The following is a 16,923-nucleotide window of genomic DNA, read 5'->3' as shown; positions in this document are numbered from 1 at the left end:
CCACGGCTAATATATATACACACCAATATACCACGGCTAATATATATACACACCAATACACCACGGCTAATATATATACACCAATACACCACGGCTAATATATATACACCAATACACCACGGCTAATATATACACCAATATACCACGGCTAATATATATACACCAATACACCACGGCTAATATATATACACCAATACACCACGGCTAATATATATACACCAATACACCACGGCTAATATATACACCAATATACCACGGCTAATATATATACACCAATATACCACGGCTAATATATATACACCAATACACCACGGCTAATATATATACACCAATACACCACGGCTAATATATACACCAATATACCACGGCTAATATATATACACCAATACACCACGGCTAATATATATACACCAATACACCACGGCTAATATATATACACCAATACACCACGGCTAATATATATACACCAATACACCACGGCTAATATATATACACCAATACACCACGGCTAATATATATACACCAATATACCACGGCTAATATATACACCAATATACCACGGCTAATATATATACACCAATACACCACGGCTAATATATATACACCAATACACCACGGCTAATATATATACACCAATACACCACGGCTAATATATATACACCAATACACCACGGCTAATATATATACACCAATATACCACGGCTAATATATATACACCAATATACCACGGCTAATATATATACACCAATACACCACGGCTAATATATATACACCAATACACCACGGCTAATATATATACACCAATACACCACGGCTAATATATACACCAATATACCACGGCTAATATATGTATATACACCAATACACCACGGCTAATATATATACACCAATACACCACGGCTAATATATGTATATACACCAATACACCACGGCTAATATATATACACCAATACACCACGGCTAATATATATACACCAATACACCACGGCTAATATATATACACCAATACACCACGGCTAATATATACACCAATATACCACGGCTAATATATATACACCAATATACCACGGCTAATATATATACACCAATACACCACGGCTAATATATACACCAATATACCACGGCTAATATATACACCAATATACCACGGCTAATATATATACACCAATACACCACGGCTAATATATATACACCAATACACCACGGCTAATATATATACACCAATACACCACGGCTAATATATATATACACCAATACACCACGGCTAATATATGTATATACACCAATACACCACGGCTAATATATCTATATACACCAATACACCACGGCTAATATATATACACCAATATACCACGGCTAATATATATACCAATATACCACGGCTAATATATATACCAATATACCACGGCTAATATATATACCAATATACAACGGCTAAGGGCTGTTCATTGGCACAACGGCTAACGGGTGGGGGAGTGGCAGGACAGAGTTCGGGAAACCCTGGCTTAGAGGATACAATATGATCAAGATCGGGGGCGGGCTGTATACTCCAGCTCACCGTTCTTGAAGACCTTCCCTATCCCATTCTTCTGGAACCTGCTGCCCCTGTCTCCCTCCATGTAGGGGAAAACTCGGCCCTGGTGCGTCCAGAAGTAGTCCTTAGAACCAAAGAAGAAGACTGGGAACTCTCCGATCTCGTGGCGAAGGTGCTGGATGTTGGTGGGGATGTTCCGAGGGTGATGGATCTCTGCAGGCCACCACCTGGACATGGTTAGGGTTAGTTAGGCCAAGGGAGAGAGGAGGCAGTGCTCTACACATACATACTGCTGACTGACCCGTGGTATGGCTCCGCCATATCTCAGCTCACTGGTCACCATAGCAGCACCCACCCGTAGCACGCGCTCCAGCAGGTATATCTCACTGGTCATCCCCAAAGCCAATTCTTCCTTTGGCCGCCTCTCCTTCCAGTTCTCTGCTGCCAATGACTGGAACGAACTACAAACTACAATCTCTGAAACTGTAAACACTTATGTCCCTCACTAGCTTTAAGCACCAGCTGTTAGAGCAGCTCACAGATCACTGCACCTATACATAGCCCATCTGTAAACAACCCATCCAATCTACCTCATCCCCATACTGTATTTATTTATCTTGCTCCTTTGCACCCCAGTATCTCTACTTGCACATTCATTAATCTTCTGCACACCATTCCAGTGTTTAAATGCTATATTGTAATTACTTCACCACCATGGCCTATTTATTGCCTTACCTCCCTTATCCTACCTCATTTGCACGTGCTGTATATAGATTTTTCTACTGTATTATTTATTGTATGTTTGTTTATTCCATGTGTAACTCTTGTGTTGTTGTATGTGTCGAACTGCTATGCTTTATCTTGGCCAGGTCGCAGTTGTAAATGATAACTTGTTCTCAACTGGCCTACCTGGTTAAATAAAGGTGTTCTCAACTAGCCTACCTGGTTAAATAAAGGTGTTCTCAACTGGCCTACCTGGTTAAATAAAGGTGTTCTCAACTAGCCTACCTGGTTAAATAAAGGTGTTCTCTAGCCTACCTGGTTAAATAAAGGTGTTCTCAACTAGCCTACCTGGTTAAATAAAGGTGTTCTCAACTAGCCTACCTGGTTAAATAAAGGTGTTCTCAACTAGCCTACCTGGTTAAATAAAGGTGTTCTCAACTAGCCTACCTGGTTAAATAAAGGTGTTCTCAACTAGCCTACCTGGTTAAATAAAGGTGTTCTCAACTAGCCTACCTGGTTAAATAAAGGTGTTCTCAACTAGCCTACCTGGTTAAATAAAGGTGTTCTCAACTAGCCTACCTGGTTAAATAAAGGTGTTCTCAACTAGCCTACCTGGTTAAATGAAGGTGAAATAAAAAATACAATTTTAAAAGGTCTCTGCACTGACCTGTAGTTGCCCAGTTTGACCCAGATGATGTCTCTGTATTTGGGTTTCTTTCCGGCCCGGCAGTCGTTACAGAACCAGCTGCCATCCGGCATGGCTATGTTCAGACAGTCTGGATGGAACGCTGCTGGACACGACTCACAGCACAGGAGCTGACCACCTACACACACACAGACTTAGAACACAAGGCAACACGTCTCTCCTGCTTGGACTACAGACTAACTACTGTTCAGAACACAATTGTGTAGCTGACGTGTGAGTGGTGGTTTCAGCTCTGACATGCACTGTCAACTGTGGGACATTACATAGACAGGTGTGTCTTTCCAAATCATGTCCAATCAATAGAATTTACCACAGGTTGACTCAAATACAATTGTTGAAATATCTAAAGGATGATCAATAGAAATAGGATGCACCTGAGCTCTATTTAGTCTCTTAGCAAAGGGTCTGAATACTTATGTAAATAAGGAATCAGTTTTCTGTGCTTTGTCATTATGGGGTATTGTGATGTCATTATGGGGTATTGTGATGTCATTATGGGGTATTGTGATGGCATTATGGGGTATTGTTTGTAGATTGATGGGGGGGGGGGTCAAGTGGTCTGAATGCACTTTATATGCTACTGCGTGACAACAACAAAAAGATCTGTCGACCAACAGCCTATTGACCAAACAATGGACAAGTTGACTAGTTTGTGGCTGTGCATCTGTGTAGTTAGAGTGTGTGTATAGTTGATAGTGTAGTTGGTGGTGTCGTTGTGTATCTGTGTAGTTGGTGGTGTCGTTGTGTATCTGTGTAGTTGGTGGTGTGTCTCTGTGTATCTGTGTAGTTGGTGGTGTCGTTGTGTATCTGTGTAGTTGGTGGTGTCTCTGTGTAGTTGGTGGTGTCTCTGTGTAGTTGGTGGTGTCTCTGTGTAGTTGGTGGTGTCTCTGTGTAGTTGGTGGTGTCTCTGTGTAGTTGGTGGTGTCTCTGTGTAGTTGGTGGTGTCTCTGTGTAGTTGGTGGTGTCTCTGTGTAGTTGGTGGTGTCTCTGTGTAGTTGGTGGTGTCTCTGTGTAGTTGGTGGTGTCTCTGTGTAGTTGGTGGTGTCTCTGTGTAGTTGGTGGTGTCTCTGTGTAGTTGGTGGTGTCTCTGTGTAGTTGGTGGTGTCTCTGTGTAGTTGGTGGTGTCTCTGTGTAGTTGGTGGTGTCTCTGTGTAGTTGGTGGTGTCTCTGTGTAGTTGGTGGTGTCTCTGTGTAGTTGGTGGTGTCTCTGTGTAGTTGGTGGTGTAGTTGTGTATCTCTGTAGTTGGTGTAGTTGTGTATCTGTGTAGTTGGTGGTGTAGTTGTCTAGTTGGTGGTGTAGTTGTGTAGTTGGTGGTGTAGTTGTGTAGTTGGTGGTGTAGTTGTGTAGTTGGTGGTGTAGTTGTGTAGTTGGTGGTGTAGTTGTGTATCTGTGTAGTTTTGTATCTGTGTAGGAATACAGGTGATGGGAGGGGTCGCATCTGCACGTCGCTCCAACGTGCAGATGTATGTATGTATAACTTTTTCATTATATTTCATTATATCACAACGGTTTGATTTGTCTTATCTTAGCAATTTCTTCTCAGCTAGCTACATAGCCGTCTTTGTATCAAAGATAATTGCGTAATTATCGTATTTCGCCGTCCTAACGTAGTCTTCACTAGCCAGCTAGCTAACGTCCACTGATTAGCTGCACTGAGAAACTTTTACACTCAACTGAACGACTTGATTAGTTTAGTGTTAGCTACCTACATAGCTGTCTTTGCTGTCCTCGTATCACCGTATCCAAGATAATTGTGTTGTTTAGGTTTAGAGTGTGTAGTCTTAGAGTGATTATCTTAATTTACCGAGGTTAGCTAGCCAGCTATTTGTCGTCCTTAACGTAGGTGACTCTGCTAGCTAGCCAACAGCTAGCCAACGCTAGCCAACGTCTTCTGTATAGAACTCAACTACCCGGTCGCATTCACAGGTTGTATCACATTTTCACTTCATTTCATTACAGTACAACGGTTTGATTTGTTTGATCGTAGCTAGCTACTTAGCTAGCTACATAGCCGTCTTTGTATCAAAGATAATTGTGTAGTCTAGAGCGATTTTCTAGGTTCGCTAGCCATCTATTGTCGTTCTTTTAACGCAACGTAACGTAAACAACACTGCTAGCTAGCCTGCTAGCCCCGAATAGCAACACTGCAGAAACTATTACACTCAACGGAATGACTTGATTAGTGTAGTGTCAACAACGCACCCACTGCCAGCTGGCCTACTTCAGCAGTACTGTATCATTTTAATCATTTTAGTCAATAAGATTCTTGCTACGTAGCTTAACTTTCTGAACATTCGAGACGTGTAGTCCACTTGTCATTCCAATCTCCTTTGCATTAGCGTAGCCTCTTCTGTAGCCTGTCAACTATGTGTCTGTTTATCCCTGTTCTCTCCTCTCTGCACAGACCATACAAACGCTCCTCACCGCGTGGCCGCGGCCACCCTACTCTGGTGGTCCCAGCGCGCACGACCCACGTGGAGTTCCAGGTCTCCGGTAGCCTCTGGAACTGCCAATCTGCGGTCAACAAGGCAGAGTTCATCTCAGCCTATGCCTCCCTCCAGTCCCTCGACTTCTTGGCACTGACGGAAACATGGATCACCACAGACAACACTGCTACTCCTACTGCTCTCTCTTCGTCCGCCCACGTGTTCTCGCACACCCCGAGAGCATCTGGTCAGCGGGGTGGTGGCACCGGGATCCTCATCTCTCCCAAGTGGTCATTCTCTCTTTCTCCCCTTACCCATCTGTCTATCGCCTCCTTTGAATTCCATGCTGTCACAGTTACTAGCCCTTTCAAGCTTAACATCCTTATCATTTATCGCCCTCCAGGTTCCCTCGGAGAGTTCATCAATGAGCTTGATGCCTTGATAAGCTCCTTTCCTGAGGACGGCTCACCTCTCACAGTTCTGGGCGACTTTAACCTCCCCACGTCTACCTTTGACTCTTTCCTCTCTGCCTCCTTCTTTCCACTCCTCTCCTCTTTTGACCTCACCCTCTCACCTTCCCCCCCTACTCACAAGGCAGGCAATACGCTCGACCTCATCTTTACTAGATGCTGTTCTTCCACTAACCTCACTGCAACTCCCCTCCAAGTCTCCGACCACTGCCTTGTATCCTTTTCCCTCTCGCTCTCATCCAACACCTCCCACACTGCCCCTACTCGGATGGTATCGCGCCGTCCCAACCTTCGCTCTCTCTCCCCCGCTACTCTCTCCTCTTCCATCCTATCATCTCTTCCCTCCGCTCAAACCTTCTCCCACCTATCTCCTGATTCTGCCTCCTCAACCCTCCTCTCCTCCCTCTCTGCATCCCTTGACTCTCTATGTCCCCTATCCTCCAGGCCGGCTCGGTCCTCCCCTCCTGCTCCGTGGCTCGATGACTCATTGCGAGCTCACAGAACAGGGCTCCGGGCAGCCGAGCGGAAATGGAGGAAAACTCGCCTCCCTGCGGACCTGGCATCCTTTCACTCCCTCCTCTCTACATTTTCCTCCTCTGTCTCTGCTGCTAAAGCCACTTTCTACCACGCTAAATTCCAAGCATCTGCCTCTAACCCTAGGAAGCTCTTTGCCACCTTCTCCTCCCTCCTGAATCCTCCGCCCCCTCCCCCCTCCTCCCTCTCTGCAGATGACTTCGTCAACCATTTTGAAAAGAAGGTCGACGACATCCGATCCTCGTTTGCTAAGTCAAACGACACCGCTGGTTCTGCTCACACTGCCCTACCCTGTGCTCTGACCTCTTTCTCCCCTCTCTCTCCAGATGAAATCTCGCGTCTTGTGACGGCCGGCCGCCCAACAACCTGCCCGCTTGACCCTATCCCCTCCTCTCTTCTCCAGACCATTTCCGGAGACCTTCTCCCTTACCTCACCTCGCTCATCAACTCATCCCTGACCGTTGGCTACGTCCCTTCCGTCTTCAAGAGAGCGAGAGTTGCACCCCTTCTGAAAAAACCTACACTCGATCCCTCCGATGTCAACAATTACAGACCAGTATCCCTTCTTTCTTTTCTCTCCAAAACTCTTGAACGTGCCGTCCTTGGCCAGCTCTCCCGCTATCTCTCTCTGAATGACCTTCTTGATCCAAATCAGTCAGGTTTCAAGACTAGTCATTCAACTGAGACTGCTCTCCTCTGTATCACGGAGGCGCTCCGCACTGCTAAAGCTAACTCTCTCTCCTCTGCTCTCATCCTTCTAGATCTATCGGCTGCCTTCGATACTGTGAACCATCAGATCCTCCTCTCCACCCTCTCCGAGTTGGGCATCTCCGGCGCGGCCCACGCTTGGATTGCGTCCTACCTGACAGGTCGCTCCTACCAGGTGGCGTGGCGAGAATCTGTCTCCTCACCACGCGCTCTCACCACTGGTGTCCCCCAGGGCTCTGTTCTTGGCCCTCTCCTATTCTCGCTATACACCAAGTCACTTGGCTCTGTCATAACCTCACATGGTCTCTCTTATCATTGCTATGCAGACGACACACAATTAATCTTCTCCTTTCCCCCTTCTGATGACCAGGTGGCGAATCGCATCTCTGCATGTCTGGCAGACATATCAGTGTGGATGACGGATCACCACCTCAAGCTGAACCTCGGCAAGACGGAGCTGCTCTTCCTCCCGGGGAAGGACTGCCCGTTCCATGATCTCGCCATCACGGTCGACAACTCCATTGTGTCCTCCTCCCAGAGCGCCAAGAACCTTGGCGTGATCCTGGACAACACCCTGTCGTTCTCAACTAACATCAAGGCGGTGGCCCGTTCCTGTAGGTTCATGCTCTACAACATCCGCAGAGTACGACCCTGCCTCACACAGGAAGCGGCGCAGGTCCTAATCCAGGCACTTGTCATCTCCCGTCTGGATTACTGCAACTCGCTGTTGGCTGGGCTCCCTGCCTGTGCCATTAAACCCTTCAACTCATCCAGAACGCCGCAGCCCGTCTGGTGTTCAACCTTCCCAAGTTCTCTCACGTCACCCCGCTCCTCCGTTCTCTCCACTGGCTTCCAGTTGAAGCTCGCATCCGCTACAAGACCATGGTGCTTGCCTACGGAGCTGTGAGGGGAACGGCACCTCAGTACCTCCAGGCTCTGATCAGGCCCTACACCCAAACAAGGGCACTGCGTTCATCCACCTCTGGCCTGCTCGCCTCCCTACCACTGAGGAAGTACAGCTCCCGCTCAGCCCAGTCAAAACTGTTCGCTGCCCTGGCCCCCAATGGTGGAACAAACTCCCTCACGACGCCAGGACAGCGGAGTCAATCACCACCTTCCGGAGACACCTGAAACCCCACCTCTTTAAGGAATACCTAGGATAGGTTAAGTAATCCCTCTCACCCCACCCCCCTAAGTTTTAGATGCACTATTGTTAAGTGACTGTCCCACTGGATGTCATAAGGTGAATGCACCAATTTGTAAGTCGCTCTGGATAAGAGCGTCTGCTAAATGACTTAAATGTAATGTAAATGTAGTTGATAAGTGTAGTTGTGTATCTGTGTAGTTGATAAGTGTAGTTGGTGGTGTATCTGTGTAGTTGGTGGTGTATCTGTGTAGTTGGTGGTGTAGTTGTGTATCTGTGTAGTTGGTGGTGTAGTTGTGCATCTGTGTAGTTGGTGGTGTCGTTGTGCATCTGTGTAGTTGGTGGTGTCGTTGTGCATCTGTGTAGTTGGTGGTGTCGTTGTGCATCTGTGTAGTTGGTGGTGTCGTTGTGCATCTGTGTAGTTGGTGGTGTAGTTGTGCATCTGTGTAGTCGGTGGTGTAGTTGTGCATCTGTGTAGTTGGTGGTGTAGTTGTGCATCTGTGTAGTTGGTGGTGTATCTGTGTAGTTGGTGGTGTATCTGTGTAGTTGGTGGTGTCGTTGTGTATCTGTGTAGTTGGTGGTGTCGTTGTGTATCTGTGTAGTTGGTGGTGTCGTTGTGTATCTGTGTAGTTGGTGGTGTCGTTGTGTATCTGTGTAGTTGGTGGTGTCGTTGTGTATCTGTGTAGTTGGTGGTGTCGTTGTGTATCTGTGTAGTTGGTGGTGTATCTGTGTAGTTGGTGGTGTAGTTGTGTATCTGTGTAGTTGGTGGTGTAGTTGTGTATCTGTGTAGTTGGTGGTGTCATTGTGTATCTGTGTAGTTGGTGGTGTCATTGTGTATCTGTGTAGTTGGTGGTGTCGTTGTGTATCTGTGTAGTTGTGCATCTGTACCTTTGGAGCAGACGAAGCACCAGCTGACGTTGACATGAGAGTGGTGGCTGTAGCCCTTCTTGGGTGAGAAATGGTTGGTGCAGATGATGGTGGTGGGGGTCAACATCTCACTGCCAGCCGCAACACACACCTCTCCTGTATGGTACGCCACCGGGCAGCGCAGGCAACGCATCAGCTTACCTACAATACACCATTATATTAACACACCGGTCCTACAATACACCACAATATTAACACACCTGTCCTACAATACACCACAATATTAACACACCTGTCCATCAATACACCACAATATTAACACACCTGTCCAACAATACACCACAATATTAACACACCTGTCCAACAATACACCACAATATTAACACACCTGTCCAACAATACACCACAATATTAAAACACCTGTCCAACAATACACCACGATATTAACACACCTGTCCTACAATACACCACGATATTAACACACCTGTCCTACAATACACCACAATATTAACACACCTGATATCAGCTTACCTACAATACACCATTATATTAACACACCTGTCCTACAATACACCACGATATTAACCCACCTGTCCAACAATACACCACGATATTAATACACCTGTCCTACAATACACCACGATATTAACACACCTGATATCAGCTTACCTACAATACACCATTATATTAACACACCTGTCCTACAATAAACCACACCTGTCCAACAACACACCACATGATATTAATACACCTGATATCAGCTTACCTACAATACACCACGATATTAACACACCTGTCCTACAATACACCACGATATTAACACACCTGTCCAACAATACACCACGATATTAACACACCTGTCCAACAATACACCACATGATATTAACACACCTGTCCTACAATACATCAATATTAACACACCTGTCCTACAATACACCAATATTAACACACCTGTCCTACAATACACCACGATATTAACCCACCTGTCCAACAATACACCACGATATTAACACACCTGTCCAACAATACACCACATGATATTAATACACCTGATATCAGCTTACCTACAATACACCACGATATTAACACACCTGTCCTACAATACACCACGATATTAATACACCTGTCCTACAATACACCATGATATTAAGACACCTGTCCTACAATACACCACGATATTAACACCTGATATCAGCTTACCTACAATACACCACGATATTAACACACCTGTCCTACAATACACCACGATATTAATACACCTGTCCTACAATACACCACAATATTAACACACCTGTCCTACAATACACCACAATATTAACACACCTGATATCAGCTTACCTACAATACACCACATGATATTAACACAACTGACCTCATAGACCATGGACAGTCAGATCTCTAGGGCTGTCCCCCCTCCCTCCCAAAATAAATGTATCTGTGTAGTTGGTGGTGTAGTTGGTGGTGTATCTGTGTAGTTGGTGGTGTATCTGTGTAGTTGGTGGTGTATCTGTGTAGTTGGTGGTGCATCTGTGTAGTTGGTGGTGCATCTGTGTAGTTGGTGGTGCATCTGTGTAGTTGGTGGTGCATCTGTGTAGTTGGTGGTGCATCTGTGTAGTTGGTGGTGCATCTGTGTAGTTGGTGGTGCATCTGTGTAGTTGGTGGTGCATCTGTGTAGTTGGTGGTGCATCTGTGTAGTTGGTGGTGTATCTGTGTAGTTGGTGGTGTATCTGTGTAGTTGGTGGTGTATCTGTGTAGTTGGTGGTGTAGTTGTGTATCTGTGTAGTAATATTATATATACAATATTAACACACCTGTCCTACAATACACCACGATATTAACCCACCTGTCCAACAATACACCACAATATTAACACACCTGTCCCAACAATACACCACAATATTAACACACCTGTCCCAACAATACACCACATGATATTAACACACCTGATATCAGCTTACCTACAATACACCACAATATTAACACAACTGACCTCATAGACCATGGACAGTCAGATCTCTAGGGCTGTCCCCCCCCCTCCCAAAATAAATGTTGGTCGACCGAGAGTTCTGTGTCTAAAGCTGATTCCCCCCCCAGACCAATCAATTTTAATTGTTCCACCCTGTGTTTTTGAATAAAATAAACTATTCGCACCGAGCATGTCGGACGCTTTAAGCACACTGTTTGATTGAATAATTAAGACTCAAATGACTCAAGATGGCCATGCTGTGTAAAAAAGAAAAAGACCGCAGGTGCCTGTGTGATTGGTGCCCATAGTCGCTCTCCTCCCTTCTACAGCGGATAGACGGCAGGTGTTTATCAGTTGTCCATGCTGAAGCTGCAACAATTTCAGCCATGTTGTTTTTTTACTTGTTTCACTGACTGGAAAGTTATTTTACAGAAATCCCTCATTTGTTTAGGAAAAACATTCCCTCAATGTAAAACATGTAAGCGTTGCATGTGACCAATAAAGACTGACCTATAGCCTGTCATCGCATCAATAAAAATGGTAGGAAGTGAAAAACTAACTGGAAACAGGCAAATATCGTGGTGTATTGTAGGTCTCCAGCTCCATGGTGGTTCAACAAGGCTGCTGTAAGGGGGGTAAAGGAGCAGGCCTCCAGCTCCATGGTGGTTCAACAAGGCTGCTGTAAGGGGGTAAAGGAGCAGGCCTCCAGCTCCATGGTGGTTCTACAAGGCTGCTGTAAGGAGGGTAAAGGAGCAGGCCTCCAGCTCCATGGTGGTTCTACAAGGCTGCTGTAAGGGGGTAAAGGAGCAGGCCTCCAGCTCCATGGTGGTTCTACAAGGCTGCTATATACCAACATGCTTCAAGCAGACCACCATAATCCCTGTGCCCAGAACACAAAGGCAACACGCGCGCACTGGACTCTACCCACACACACTGGACTCTACCCACACACACACACTGGACTCTACCCACACACACACACACACACACACACACACAGGACTCTACCCACACACACACACACTGGACTCTACCCACACACACACACACTGGACTCTACCCACACACACACACACTGGACTCTACCCACACACACACACACTGGACTCTACCCACACACACACACACCTGGACTCTACCCACACACACACACACTGGACTCTACCCACACACACACACACTGACTGGACTCTACCCACACACACACACACTGACTGGACTCTACCCACACACACACACACCGACTGGACTCTACCCACACACACACACACCGACTGGACTCTACCCACACACACACACACCTGGACTCTACCCACACACACACACACACACTGACTGGACTCTACCCACACACACACACACACTGACTGGACTCTACCCACACACACACACACACTGACTGGACTCTACCCACACACACACACACTGACTGGACTCTACCCACACACACACACACTGACTGGACTCTACCCACACACACACACACTGACTGGACTCTACCCACACACACACACACTGACTGGACTCTACCCACACACACACACACTGACTGGACTCTACCCACACACACACACACTGACTGGACTCTACCCACACACACACACACACTGACTGGACTCTACCCACACACACACACACAATGGACTCTACCCACACACACTGTCTGGACTCTACACACACACACTGACTGGACTCTACCCACACACACACACACTGACTGGACTCTACCCACACACACACACACTGTCTGGACTCTACCCACACACACTGTCTGGACTCTACCCACACACACTGTCTGGACTCTACCCACACACACTGTCTGGACTCTACCCACACACACACACACACACACACTGTCTGGACTCTACCCACACACACACACACTGACCGGACTCTACCCACACACACACACACTGACCGGACTCTACCACCCACACACTGACCGGACTCTACCACCCACACTGACCGGACTCTACCACCCACACTGACCGGACTCTACCACCCACACTGACCGGACTCTACCACCCACACACTGACCGGACTCTACCACCCACACACTGACCGGACTCTACCCACCCACACACTGACCGGACTCTACCCACACACTGACCGGACTCTACCCACACACTGACCGGACTCTACCCACACACTGACCGGACTCTACCCACACACTGACCGGACTCTACCCACACACTGACCGGACTCTACCCACACACTGACTGGACTCATATGATGCTGCTGCCACTCTGTTTATTAACTATGCACCTACCTATATGTACATATTACCTCTAACCATACCTTTGCACATTGACTCGGTACTGATACTCCTATATAGACATATTATTTTGTTACTATTTTTCCTTTAGTTCATGTTACCCATTTTGTTTTTTAAACCTCTGTAAGTAAGCATTTCACGATACATTTTCTATTTGGCGCACGTGACAAATAAAATTAGATTTTGATTTATAAAGCCCGAGACATTAACAGTTAGGATATTGATTATAGACATAATTAAATTGGAGTTTCCTCTCTCCTCACTTTTCTTAGAAAATAAGTCAAGGGCTGTTTCCTTAATACCTCCCTCTGCTGCTGCCTCCATTGTTCTCAACGGCATTATGCCAATCGCAACTTGGTCTAGGAAAAGGCGCCAATTTAAAACCACACTGATGTGTTTCAGAACCACGGACAGCGACCACTATCCAACGCAGGAGAACGCGCATGTTATAAAATCATTTTTATTAGTGTTGCACCAATGTTCTTACATAATATAACCATATATAACCATATGCTATTTCAGTAGCACGTCTTAGAGTGACGGACTGGGCCATCCCAACGGATCAGTCCACTCAGACAGGAGCCAGTCAGACTGGTGTCCTATACACCATGGAAGAAAAAGAAAGGTCTATTTCCGACTGCTCGACTAAACACATTTCGGTCGACCAACAGCCGACAGATCTCAGAGTTAAAACTTGACTAAATCATCTCAGGGAAAGTGTTGGGGTTTAATGGTCAGGGACCCAGTCTGCTTCACCCTCGGTAGTCTAGGGTTAGGGACCCAGTCTGCTTCACCCTCGGTAGTCTAGGGTTAGGGACCCAGTCTGCTTCACCCTCGGTAGTCTAGGGTTAGGGACCCAGTCTGCTTCACCCTCTGTAGTCTAGGGTTAGGGACCCAGTCTGCTTCACCCTCGGTAGTCTAGGGTTAGGGACCCAGTCTGCTTCACCCTCGGTAGTCTAGGGTTAGGGACCCAGTCTGCTTCACCCTCGGTAGTCTAGGGTTAGGGACCCAGTCTGCTTCACCCTCGGTAGTCTAGGGTTAGGGACCCAGTCTGCTTCACCCTCGGTAGTCTAGGGTTAGGGACCCAGTCTGCTTCACCCTCGGTAGTCTAGGGTTAGGGACCCAGTCTGCTTCACCCTCGGTAGTCTAGGGTTTTGGACCCAGTCTGCTTCACCCTCGGTAGTCTAGGGTTAGGGACCCAGTCTGCTTCACCCTCGGTAGTCTAGGGTTAGGGTACTGGTCTCTTCACCCTCGGTAGTCTAGGGTTAGGGACCCAGTCTGGCTCTCACCCCGGTAGTCTAGGGTTAGGGTACTGGCTCTCACCCCGGTAGTCTAGGGTTAGGGACTGGCTCTCACCCCGGTAGTCTAGGGTTTTGGTACTGGCTCTCACCCCTCGGTAGTCTAGGGTTAGGGACTGGCTCTCACCCCGGTAGTCTAGGGTTAGGGTACTGGCTCTCACCCCCGGTAGTCTAGGGTTAGGGTACTGGCTCTCACCCCGGTAGTCTAGGGTTAGGGTACTGGCTCTCACCCCGGTAGTCTAGGGTTAGGGTACTGGCTCTCACCCCGGTAGTCTAGGGTTAGGGTACTGGCTCTCACCCCGGTAGTCTAGGGTTAGGGTACTGGCTCTCACCCACGGTAGTCTAGGGTTAGGGTACTGGCTCTCACCCCGGTAGTCTAGGGTTAGGGTACTGGCTCTCACCCCGGTAGTCTAGGGTTAGGGTACTGGCTCTCACCCCTGGTAGTCTAGGGTTAGGGTACTGGCTCTCACCCCCGGTAGTCTAGGGTTAGGGTACTGACTCTCACCCTCGGAAGTCTAGGGTTAGGGTACTGGCTCTCACCCCCGGTAGTCTAGGGTTAGGGTACTGACTCTCACCCCTGGTAGTCTAGGGTTAGGGTACTGGCTCTCACCCCCGGTAGTCTAGGGTTAGGGTACTGGCTCTCACCCCCGGTAGTCTAGGGTTAGGGTACTGGCTCTCACCCTCGGTAGTCTAGGGTTAGGGTACTGACTCACCCTTGGTAGTCTAGGGTTAGGGTACTGACTCTCACCCTCGGTAGTCTAGGGTTAGGGTACTGACTCACCCTTGGTAGTCTAGGGTTAGGGTACTGACTCACCCTTGGTAGCCTTGGGTCTAGAGTGGCAGCTGAGACAGGAGTGGAGGGGGCAGCGGAAGCCCTTATCGAAAACCGTGAGGGCGTTGGGGCGGACGCAGGCTTCATGGTAGAACTTCCCACAGTGCTGCACGTTACAGCGATGCACCTCCCCCTCCGACAGCTTACAGATGAAACACTGGTGCACCCCTGGAGAGAGCGGAGTCAGGGTGAAACACCGGAGAGAGACAGAGTGACCCTGTTCTTACCTGAGGTGCTACAGGATGACCCTGTTCTTACCTGAGCTGCTACAGACAGGATGACCCTGTTCTTACCTGAGCTGCTACAGACAGGATGACCCTGTTCTTACCTGAGCTGCTCACAGACAGGATGACCCTGTTCTTACCTGAGCTGCTACAGACAGGATGACCCTGTTCTTACCTGAGCTGCTGACAGGATGACCCTGTTCTTACCTGAGCTGCTACAGACAGGATGACCCTGTTCTTACCTGAGCTGCTACAGACAGGATGACCCTGTTCTTACCTGAGCTGCTAGACAGGATGACCCTGTTCTTACCTGAGCTGCTACAGACAGGATGACCCTGTTCTTACCTGAGCTGCTACAGACAGGATGACCCTGTTCTTACCTGAGCTGCTACAGACAGGATGACCCTGTTCTTACAGCTGCTACAGACAGGATGACCCTGTTCTTACCTGAGCTGCTACAGACAGGATGACCCTGTTCTTACCTGAGCTGCTGACAGGATGACCCTGTTCTTACCTGAGCTGCTAGACAGGATGACCCTGTTCTTACCTGAGCTGCTACAGACAGGATGACCCTGTTCTTACCTGAGCTGCTGACAGGATGACCCTGTTCTTACCTGAGCTGCTAGACAGGATGACCCTGTTCTTACCTGAGCTGCACAGACAGGATGACCCTGTTCTTACCTGAGCTGCTACAGACAGGATGACCCTGTTCTTACCTGAGCTGCTACAGACAGGATGACCCTGTTCTTACCTGAGCTGCTACAGACAGGATGACCCTGTTCTTACCTGAGCTGCTACAGACAGGATGACCCTGTTCTTACCTGAGCTGCTACAGGCAGGATGACCCTGTTCTTACCTGAGCTGCTACAGGATGACCCTGTTCTTACCTGAGCTGCTACAGGATGACCCTGTTCTTACCTGAGCTGCTAGGATGACCCTGTTCTTACCTGAGCTGCTACAGGATGACCCTGATCTTACCTGAGGTGCTACAGGATGACCCTGTTCTTACCTGAGCTGCTAGGGATGACCCTGTTCTTACCTGAGCTGCTACAGGATGACCCTGAGAGGTGCTACAGGATGACCCTGAGCTGCTACAGGATGACCCTGTTCTTACCTGAGCTGCTACAGACAGGATGACCCTGTTCTTACCTGAGCTGCTACAGACAGGATGACCCTGTTCTTACCTGAGCTGCTACAGACAGGATGACCCTGTTC

The 16,923-nt window shown here is 47.7% G+C and overlaps 1 protein-coding gene across 1 annotated transcript in view; it reads right to left on the bottom strand.

Moving 5' to 3' along the window:
• Nucleotides 1-16,923, bottom strand: part of LOC124019748 (histone-lysine N-methyltransferase NSD2-like) — a 61,603-nt gene that overhangs the window by 26,947 nt on the left and 17,733 nt on the right. Inside the window, 4 exon segments of the mRNA XM_046335169.1 lie at nucleotides 1,559-1,761; nucleotides 2,925-3,081; nucleotides 9,135-9,314; nucleotides 15,467-15,652. Of these exon segments, the coding sequence (XP_046191125.1) occupies nucleotides 1,559-1,761; nucleotides 2,925-3,081; nucleotides 9,135-9,314; nucleotides 15,467-15,652 (726 nt within the window).

The sequence above is a fragment of the Oncorhynchus gorbuscha genome, unplaced genomic scaffold, assembly GCF_021184085.1.
Source record: "Oncorhynchus gorbuscha isolate QuinsamMale2020 ecotype Even-year unplaced genomic scaffold, OgorEven_v1.0 Un_scaffold_666, whole genome shotgun sequence".
NCBI lineage: Eukaryota > Metazoa > Chordata > Actinopteri > Salmoniformes > Salmonidae > Oncorhynchus > Oncorhynchus gorbuscha.
Note: the sequence above shows the minus strand (reverse complement) of the source record. Positions and strands in the feature narration are given on the sequence as shown.